Here is a 10,661-nt window from a genome sequence, read left to right as displayed (position 1 = left end):
GCTGGCTCTTTCTGAAATCACATGACCAGGCAAAATGACCTGAGATGCACCTACACACCAATAGTACAACTAAATACACTTGCTGGTTCAAAAGCAAAATTTTATGTTACAATGAATGTACACAGTGAAATTTACTAATAAAAAACTATACTATAAAAATCATTACACAATCCCTTTAAGACAAAATAAAAAATACAAAGTAAAATTATATATATATATTCCCCTCTAAATCACACACATTGCAATTACTCAAGAGAATTCTATATCAATCCTGTGATAAATCAATAAAGATAATAAACACGCCCAGTACCTTAATAAACTGGAGTTATGGTTTTTGCGCTTAAAAAATACAAGTATTGGTACCAGTGGGACACTCTTGAGTTGGGTTGAAGCCAGGAGTTTGGAGGAAAGTTAAGGTCGGGAGGCTCTTGGTTTAATCCCAGAGATTGTCCTTTCCTGACATCCCAATGGGCAGCCAATCAGAGCTCTGTTATTGGATAGCTTTGTTGCTAATAATTCTCACCCAGGCATTGCCCATCCAACCCACCCTGACTGCCACATGAAGCGGCTCATTGAAGGAAGCTCTGAACGTGTGCAAGTGTCTGATTGGCTCGCTCAGCTCATAAAAGGATAAACATTTGCCCTTATGGTCCAAAGAGATCCTGAGTCTCCCGCAGGACGGGCTGTGGGGCAGTTTGGTTCCTTGGCTGTTGTGTCTCACAGAATACATATTATTGTATCTATACAGACACCAGGAGCTGCTGTTATTTCCAATCCAGGACTGTTCTCCTTCTCTTGCTATACTGGCATAGGCCACCCCAACACTCCACCCCCCGGATTCACTAACCTCCACATCCAGGTAGTTTCGCTCTGATAAAAATCTATTGGTGCTTAAAACTTGAGGGTTCTGAAATCGAACTGGCGTTTGTGGCCGGCGCTGGTTTATTCCAGCCCAGGAGGCACTTTTCATGTCCTCTGATAGAGCCACATAATTAGCAGCTGTCTGTATGTCCAATTGCATTCCTTGGTTCTCCTGCCCGTAGAGCCACCATGTCTTTGCGCCAGTCACAGTATCATCCAATCCTGCCATGAGGTTCTCTAAGATCTTTTCCTCCTCAAAAAACTCCACAGGAAGGATCTTTTCATCTCGATTTCCTTGACTATTATTGATACCCTTTGGACCAAAAAAGTCAGTTTCATCAGAATTTAGGTGCTGCAAGATGGTTAAAGGGTCCACCATGTTGCACAGCTCCTTAATTTGTTGGATCTTCCTGGAGAGCTCAGCCTTCTGTGTTTCTAACTGTTCAATGAGACCAGAGAGTGTGAGGGAAAGGTGCTGGTCCAGTCTCAAGATTTCACTCAGGACTTGTTTCTCTCTGACCTCCAGCTGATCTCTCATGTACTGAAATACGTCTCTGACCCGCTTTGCTGTATGAGAGGCCTGTTGTTGCATTTGGCTTCTGTGCTCCCGTAACATCTGGATCCTTTCCAAAGTCTGGTCTTTCTTTGGTTCCAGTTTCTCCAGTACCGACCTCAGTTTCACTTTCTTTTTCTCAGAAGCCTCAGTCAGAAGCTCCACTGAGTGTCCCCGGTGCTCCCCAATCACGTAGCAAGATGCACAGATGCATGCCCCATCCTCACAGCAGTAGTACCCCGTTATCTGCTTGTGGACTGAGCATCTTCTGTTCTCCACCAAGGTGGTGGGCTCAACTAAGACATGATCTTCTGACTTGCTGTGCACCCTTAGGTGCTTATCACACAGAGAAGCCTCACAGTGCAGACATGTTTTGACAGCAGGTACAGAAGAATAGATACAGTAAGTGCAGTAGGTCTCTGCCCTGTCCATCTCTGGGGCAGTAGAACAGAGAAGCCCCACTATGTTGGCCAGTTTTCTGTTCCTCTGAAGCACAGGCCGCTCCTGGTAATCCAATCTGCATTCAGGGCAGGTGTAAAGCCCTGATGCCTCCTGGGTGTCCAGCAGGCTCCCAATGCAGCCCTGGCAAAAATGATGTCCACATGAGAGTGTCAGAGGGTCAGCAAAAAGATTCAGGCAGATGGAGCACTCCAGCTCTTCTCTCAGATCAGCAGTCGCCATCGCTGGAAGCAGGAGGAAGTAATGAGCCGAAATATTCTCAGGTTGCACCAGTGTTACCTTTATACCCAACAAGAGAATAGGGCGTTTCCATGTATCCAGTACAAACAAACGTATCTGTGCCAACTGTTAACCCTTTATGCTTATACACTTCTGTCTCCTGCTGCTTTGCCATCTCTCTATTCACACTTACAGGCAAAACTGCTTTCCTTTCATTACACAGGGTAACATAACATGTCCATGGCATCCAAAGTGACACCAGAAGGCTGGACAGCTGATTAAAGGAGTCCATAATGTGGTCAGATAAGATGCCAGATCCAGCAGAAGGTCCTGTGGGTCCCAGCAGAGAAGACCCCTACAAACTGATGGGTACAGTGGAGCTATGCGCAACGATGCCTAGTACAAGCCATATTCAATGAGCAACCAAGATGGAAGAAGAACCGTCTTCAGGAGGTGCAGCATTTTCCCTGCAGAATTCCAGCAAAAATAGTGTTTCCGGTTTTTATCTAGCGTGTTCCCTCTTAAGTTGCACCAACACAATTAATAGCATTAGATTCCAGTTCACTTGGCTCAAGTCAATTTCGGATATTGATGCAACCCTGAAATTACTGGATGGTCCCAGCTGATGGCAATTACCTTAAAGGAGAAGGAAAGCTACGGAGGCATTTTATTGCCAATAGAGTAGCTGCAATAGTGCAAGCTAGAATGCTATATTTATTCTGTAGAATGCTTTACCATACCTGAGTAAAAAGCTCTAGAAGCTCTCTGTTTGTTTAGGATAGGAGCTGCAGTATTAATGTGGTGTGACATCACTTCCTGCCTGAGTCTCTCCCTGCTCTGGGCTCAGATTACAGCAGAGAAGGGAGTCGGGGCGGGGAAAGAGGAGCAAACTGAGCATGCTCTTGCCCAGGGCAATGAGGTTTAAGATGAAGGCAGGAAGTCTGATACAGAAGCCCATGAGTACACAATAGAAGGAAAGAAATGCAGTGTTTCTTTTGACAGGGGACTCAGAGCATCATTACTTTGGGTGTTTACTGGTATATATAGATGGACCTATCTGACAAGGCTTACTTAGTTTTAACCTTTCCTTCTCCTTTAAATGAAACTGTGCTCCTAAACGTACTACTTTGCGCATGGGACTGCTTTGTAAATGAGCACCACAGATGGGGTTATAATTTCAGAGGTGGCATAGAGGAGACCCACCCTTAAAAGGGTCACAGCCTTGTCCCGCATTTACCCCACCTTCTGGCCCCTGGAGTGTGTGAAGGGCATAATAACAATTTTCCTGGTACTCCTTAGCGCCCCATAGTCATATTTCCCATACTGCACTGGATACATTTACTCTTCTCCACCCAAACACATAGGGGCAAATTCACTAAGTGCCGAAGCGCCTAACGCTAGCGTGAATTCGCTAGCGTTACTCATTTTCGTTACTTCGCAAATTCACTAACGGACGCTGGCGTACATTCGCTAGTGTTACTTCGCACCCTTACACCTGGCGAATTTGCGCAACGGACGTAACTACGCAAATTCACTGAACGCATTGTACTGAACGCTACCTTTTACGCCAGACTTCCTTCGCCACCTCAGACCAGGCGAAGCGCAATAGAGTAGATAGGGATTGCTTCAAAAAAAGTTCAAATTTTTTCTAAGTCCTAAAAAACGCTGGCGTTTTTTCTATATTATGGGTGATAGGCTGAAAAAGATTGAAAAAATGTTTTGGGGCTCCCCTCCTTCCCCCCTACATTTCCTAACTCATGGCAACTTAACTATACAGTGGGCACATGTGTAGGGCAAAAAAAAAGGCAAAAAAAAATTTTATTTGATGTTTTGAAGGTTTCCCAGGCTTGTGTAGTGCTGCTACATATTCCTCCATTGAAATTTGAATTTGGCGCCGTATGCAAATTAACCATCGCTAGCGTAACTTCGCTTAGCGGATCAACACTAGCGCAACTTCGCAACCTTATGCTACCCCTTAGCGCAACTTCGCAACTTTACGCTACCCCTGAGTGCAACTTCGGATTTTAGTGAATTTGCGGAGCGCTAGTGAAACTACGCCTGGCGAAGTGCGGCAAAGTTACGCCTGACGCAACTACGAATCTTAGTGAATTTGCCCCATAATGTGATCATTTTTTCAAATTTGAATTTAAATTTTCAAAAAATGGCAAATGTACAAATAAACACAACCCTTTCCCGTTAATAACTGGTGTTTCTTTCCCTTCCAAGTTCTGTGCACCTTGTGCCCCGGGCCGGCTCTTATTTTAACTAAACATGACTTGAATAACCTCATCGAAACGCCGCACTATGAAGAGGCGTTCAATAGCCCATGGCGTTTCCTGACTGTATCGGTATTAATGTTTTTGGTTTCTACTGATCATTGGCAGAAACGAGAAACCATCTTTTGGACCCAAAATACATCTCTCAAAATACATAAAGCCATAGAATTTTCAGGGTCGATAAAAACCGGAAACACTATTTTATTTCCCTTGAAACAACTCATTGGGAGATGGCTTATGATTACTTGACGTTTGATGTGTATTTTTAGAAATGTGAATTATAAGGTTTTTTATCCCTACATAATCCAGAATGTAAAAATCGGGGACGTCGGGTTGGAGAAATGACAACTTTTCATTTCCTCGCTTCTTGTATGATCTTGACATTCCGCCTACTCTAACACTTTGTCAAATCTTTATCCTGTTAAAGCCCTGCTGAGATTGTCGGCCAGTATTTCTGGAATTTGCATTGCCAGTGCTTTCCCGGGTCTAAATCAGAGGAGCTTTTCTTATCGCTCAGGCGCGGTGCAGCTTTATTAGAGAAAGGGCGCAGAGTTAATGAAATTGGCATTAAATGCGTATCAGCATTTTGCAGGATTATAGAGGAAAAATTCTTCTAAGCATTAAAATATTTGATGCGCAACATTTTTAACTGTGCGCTTGCGGCTCTAGTGTTGCCTCCATATATAATATATATATATATACAGCTATAGGAATCTGACAAGCTCCACTTTCTACCACCATAGTAATGCGATCAAGATGGCAACTTGGATGTTGGTGAACTATCACAAAACATTAGATCTAGCAACTGGGGGGGGGGTATCATAAATGCGGAAGAGGGGGTGGTAAATGAGGAAGAAAATTAAGCGAAGGGTGAGGAGAGAAGAAAAGTAGGGCGGTAAAAAGAAAGGGTGTAGAGGACCTCCCAGGCCAAGAAGGCTCACACTACTGATATATGAAAGATTTCTTAAAGAGAAGCCATTTGATCCATGTTGCCAAATACTTTGCATATCTCTTTAAAGCCATAGCAGATATTTCCTCAAATCTATGAAGGGAGGTAAAGAGAAAGGGTGTGGTGGACCTCCCATGCCAAGAAGGCTCACACTACTGATATATGAAAGATTTCTTAAAGAAGAAAGAAAGGCTAAAATTAAGTAAGCTTTATCAGAAAGGTCTATGTAGATACACCAGGCAGGAAGTGATGTCACACCGAGCTAATATGGCAGCCACTATCCTCAGGGTCGGACTGGGCTGGCGGGACACCGGGAAAGAACCCAGTGAGCCCCGCCGCCGACCCAGATCGAATTTCAATTCTGCGAAGGAGGGGTCCGGAGGAGGGTCCTGGACAGCAACCCCCAGTCCGACCCTGGCTATCCTAAACAAACAGAGAGCTTCTAGAGCTGGTTATTCAGGTATGGCAAAGCATTCTGCAGAATAAATACAGTGTTATAGCTTGCACTATTGTGGCTAATCTATTAGCAATAAACTGCTTCGGTAGCTTTCCTTCTCCTTTAAAGAGAAGCCATTTGAGCCATGTTGCTTTGCATATCTCTTTAAAGCCATAGCAGATATTTCCTCAAATCTATGTGGAGTGGTAGAGAGAAAGGGTGTGGTGGACCTCCCATGCCAAGAAGACTCACTCTACTGATATATGAAAGATTTCTTAAAAAGAAGCCATTGAGCCATGTTGTCAAACACCTGGCATATATTTCAGAAGTCGTAGTAAATATTTCCTCAAATGCAGTTGGTTAAATCAACAGTGCAGAAGGCTTAGGTGATCTTCATCTTACCAGAATCAATAGTTTAGCTTCATTGAATGATGAAAATTTATGAACTTGGCCATTTCCAATGTTTCCATCAGTCATCATTAAATCACACAGATAATGCATCTCTGGATCTACTGCTTAGTGCATATTGCAGCTACTCCTACATTTCACACCACAACCCACAGTATAAATCATTTTTGCCCATTCATAGCAATGAAAGTCTTGCGCAGTATCAGAAAGTGAAACCCTTTCCCTGTAAATTTTGGTGGAGTTTGCCTTTGGTGAAGCTTTTTTGGTGTGTTGGTGCTTGTAGATCTCTTTTCTATGGCGCTAGGGTGGAGTGTGGCTGTATCTTCGTTCATTACTTTTGTTGCTTCCAATTTTGGGGTTGAATGATCCTGGGGTCACTCTCTTCATAAAATCATGAACTTAAAATGGCCTAGATATTTGAATGTATTGTTCTAAATGCATTAGACCAATTAAAGCTAATAGCGAATGGTTATTATGGCTGACTTGAGGTAAGTAGAGGTGGTTCGGTCTGAGGCAGATATAAGGTCACCATAGACGCAAAGATTTTTCGTTGGTAAACAATAGATTTCAGTGTAATCCGACCAATCCCTCAAATTATTGTGAGGTTAGTGGGAATCGAATGATTGTGCATCTTATGATTTTTCGTCCGACATCTGTTAGACAATTGATCGGCCAGGTTAAAAAATCATTGTCGGTCCCAGTGCAATAATCTATCTGTGTCTGCAGGGCCAAGCGGGCAGCTCCCCTCCGTTTTCCTGGCAATATCGCCTGAAATGGTCTTTTTAGTTGATGGACAAATCGTACATTTAAACAATCGTTTCGAGATAATCGTGGTCTTACGATAAAAAAAAGATCTTTTAAAGTCTTTACATCTATGGCCAGCTTTAGTCACCTTCAACATCTTCTGATTATGTTGCCCAACGAACTCAACCACCGGCTGAGAGAGAGAAGAGAGATTTGTGCATGAAAAGCCCATACCTTGCTGACTTACTGTAATAACTATCACTTACCCTGGTGGTCCAGTGTTGTGCCCTCTGGCATGCGGGGACGTCCGCTGTGCCTTCATTGGGGACACCCGCCGCATGTGTCCTTCCACTTCTGTGTCCAGTATCCCTATGGCGTGCACCCTGGTTTATGCGCTGGTGTGATTGCGCGAGATTCAAACTATTTAAAGAGGTCTTTCATATAAAATGACTGCCCATTGTTAGGTTCTATTTGTAAAGTTCCTAGGTGTGTGCTTTGTTTAATCCTATCTGTTATTACTGGTTTTGACCCATACTTTGCCAGTTACTATTCTGATCCTCTCCAATCCTGACCTTTACCTGTCCACTGACTATTCTACGCTCTCCAATCCAGATTCCAGCCTGTCTGACGATTCTCTGCTTGTGCTGCCCGGCTGCCTGTTCCTGGTGATGTTCTTCCTTCCAGTATCTTGGTGAGATGATCGTGCCCCTTTGCTCGTCCAGAACCTCTAGCTTTGCTCCTCTCTCTGTTAAGACCTGGCGGCATCTGATTAGCCGAGGGCTCCTCCCGAGGTGAAAGGCGGCAGTTAGAGGCAGAAGTGAGAGCCGAGTCCAGGGAGCTTAGCTTGGGTTCTGGATATAGGATGCCAATCGTGACAGTACAACGGGCCCATGAGACGGAAGAAAATGGAAGAAGCTCCCGCTATTCCGCAAACCACTGAACTGCTGTACTCGACCCTCCTCCAGCGCCTTGATGAACAAGACGGAAAACAGAACTTTATTATTCAAGGTCTGCGGTGTCTCTGCGAGATGCAGCTCAGCAATCCTCTTCTGTGAATCCTGAGGGGTCTGTTCCCTCATCTACTCCGGGTAATAGAGGTTTTTCCCATGACCCAAAAATCCCCTTCCCTGATAAGTTTAGTGGGGATATGAGTAAATTTTTTGTTTTTCAAGAGGCATGTAAGTTATACCAGTTTTTTCCCTCACAACTTCCCTACTGGTGAGGATGAAGTAAGGTTCGTTATGACCTTACTACAAGGTGACCCACAAGTCTGGGCCCTAAGATTACCTCCCTCTGACCCTGCCCATCTATCCCTAGAAGCATTTATTTGCTATCATGGCCATGTTATATGATGATCGTGCTAGTTCTGCCGATTCTGCTATTAGTAAACTCTGTCAAGGGAAAAGAGTTATTGAGGAGTATTGTACAGAATTCCACCGCTGGTCAGTTGAGACGGGGTGGAATGATACAGCTCTTCGTAGTCAATTCCGGGTGGGTCTTTCTAGCTCATTCAAAAACAGCCTGGTTAATTACCCTCCTTCATCCACTTTGGATGACCTCATGAGTTTAGCCATCCAAATTGATAGGAGGCAAAGAGAAAGACGAGCTGAGGGGGATACAGATTTCCCTATTACTGTATATGTAATGACGAGTTACCAACTCCCCCGTTTTCTAACCCTCAGGGAGAACCCATGCAATTGGGGGCTACTCGCTTGTCTCCCGAGGAAAGGGCCCGTAGGTGATCCCTGGGTCTAGAAGTCCTCAAAACCTGAGTGGAGAGGGGAAGCTCCATTCAGCTAGATTTCCTCTCCCCAATTCGCCTCAGTACCTGTAGTTTTGTCCTGGCCTGGGGGTTCAGTTAACGTTTCGGCCTTGGTGGATCCTGGGGCTGGGGGAAACTTTTTATATGCTGCCTTCGCAGAAAGGTATAATGTTCCCCGTATTCCCCTCACACCTCCTATGAGGATTTCTGCTATTGATAAAAGCCCATTGGGGTCAGGTCTGGTAACCCAAAAACCTGTGAAGGTCCTTGGTTCCTAGTTTAATCAAGGGCCCAGTTTATTGCCCCCAAACATCTATGACTTCAATGCACAATGCTAAGTAGCTGATGTCAACTAGTGCAACTACTATCTACCGGGGCCCCTGTCCAAAAATGACTAAAGGCAGGTTGGTAAATGGGTCCTAGGGATAAACTGAGGGCAGTTGCTGCACAGGGCAAGACATAGACGTCCACTATAATCTGATGTTATGAGTCTTGACTTGTGGAACATGCAACAAAAAGGCAACAGACATTGTTACATCCGTGTGATGTTAGTTCCATATTCCTGCATCCAACCTCATCAACACTACATGTAGGCTCCATGCTCAATGCCAGGCACCTGCTGTGCTGCCATCTTGAAGGCAAATGGCATGCACCGCGTTATTATTCTGTTTCAAACACAGTTTATAAGGCCAATGAAATTAATGGGTGCCTTTCTGCTCTGGGGAGCTCAGACCGCTGCTCACAAAATGGAGGTAAGTCAAGTGATAATAAAGGTTGTGATCTGAGCATGACCTAAGGGAGGGGGTTCCCAAACTATTGGACTGTTACCATAGAGGGGCCCAGCCTGTAGGTCTATTGGGGTGAAATCTGGAGAGCTTTTTGCTTTTATGGAAAGTACTGGGAACTTGAAGGTCACTTAGAGAAAGAATTGAGAAGAAAATCTCCTGCCCTACACGTTAGTGGAACTTTGGGGGAACAGCAGATACCCCAATGTTTCCATATGTTTGTGTAACCTTGTTGTGAGATATGGAGGGTCCTGATCACATAGTGGACTGAAATGGGACATCAAACAAAAAATCATCGATGAAAGACCCAAGGGCAATGTCTATTCCTGCTGATATTGAATGTCGGGCAGACTCAGGGCCGTAGTGTTGTACAATAATGACTTACAGTGCAGGAAAAGTTCTTAGGGACCGTAACTTTTATTAAGCAAGAAACAAAATCCCCACAAGAAGGATTTGCTTTGCTAGTGCAGGAAGTCAGGGGAAGATTATATAGAAAAATTACTATTATTTTCCAACATTAAGGCTCCAGCCTGGCAGAAACGGCTAATCAGCAACAAAACAAAGAGGATATTTTGTTTCCATTTCTGCCTGTGATTCCTCAGCCGGGGATCAGCGTCTCATCAGTCTAACGTATTAAATCTGACACAAACTCCATATTGTTCCTCGCAGCGCCTCTCCATAACACTATTTATTATGGCTGCAACTTTCTCTACATCAGCTCATTAACCCACTGTGCCGCTGCCACCGTAACTCCACCTGCTGGGATGTTGCCCTTACTGGTGCCCATGGGAAATATGAGGAAGCCGGTTGTTGCCCTTACTTGTGCCCATGTCAAAATAAGCAGGAAGTAGAGTGATGCCCTTACTAGTGCCCATAGGAAATAGGGGGGAAGCAGAGTGTTGCCCTTACTGGTGCCCATAGGAAATAGGGGGGAAGCGGAATGTTGCCCTTACTGGTGCCCATGTCAAAATAAGCTGGAAGTAGAGTGATGCCCTTACTAGTGCCCATAGGAAATAGGGGGGAAGCAGAGTGTTGCCCTTACTGGTGCCCATAGGAAATAGGGGGGAAGCGGAATGTTGCCCTTACTAGTGCCCATGTTAAAATAAGCAGGAAGTAGAGCGTTGCCCTTACTAGTGCCTACAGAATATAGGCTGGAAGTAGAGTGATGCCCTTACTAGTGCCCATAGGAAATAGGCAGGAAGCCGGTTG

General features: G+C 44.6%; 1 protein-coding gene across 1 annotated transcript; it reads right to left on the bottom strand.

Moving 5' to 3' along the window:
* Window positions 1-490: 490 nt before the first annotated feature.
* Window positions 491-2,095, bottom strand: LOC108718609 (E3 ubiquitin-protein ligase TRIM7). The gene has a single exon (XM_018266935.1). The coding sequence runs from the start codon at window positions 2,093-2,095 to the stop codon at window positions 491-493; it is 1,605 nt and encodes a 534-aa protein (XP_018122424.1).
* Window positions 2,096-10,661: the final 8,566 nt, after the last annotated feature.

This window comes from Xenopus laevis, chromosome 6L (assembly GCF_017654675.1).
Source record: "Xenopus laevis strain J_2021 chromosome 6L, Xenopus_laevis_v10.1, whole genome shotgun sequence".
NCBI lineage: Eukaryota > Metazoa > Chordata > Amphibia > Anura > Pipidae > Xenopus > Xenopus laevis.
This window is presented reverse-complemented; position numbering and strand designations above follow the sequence as displayed.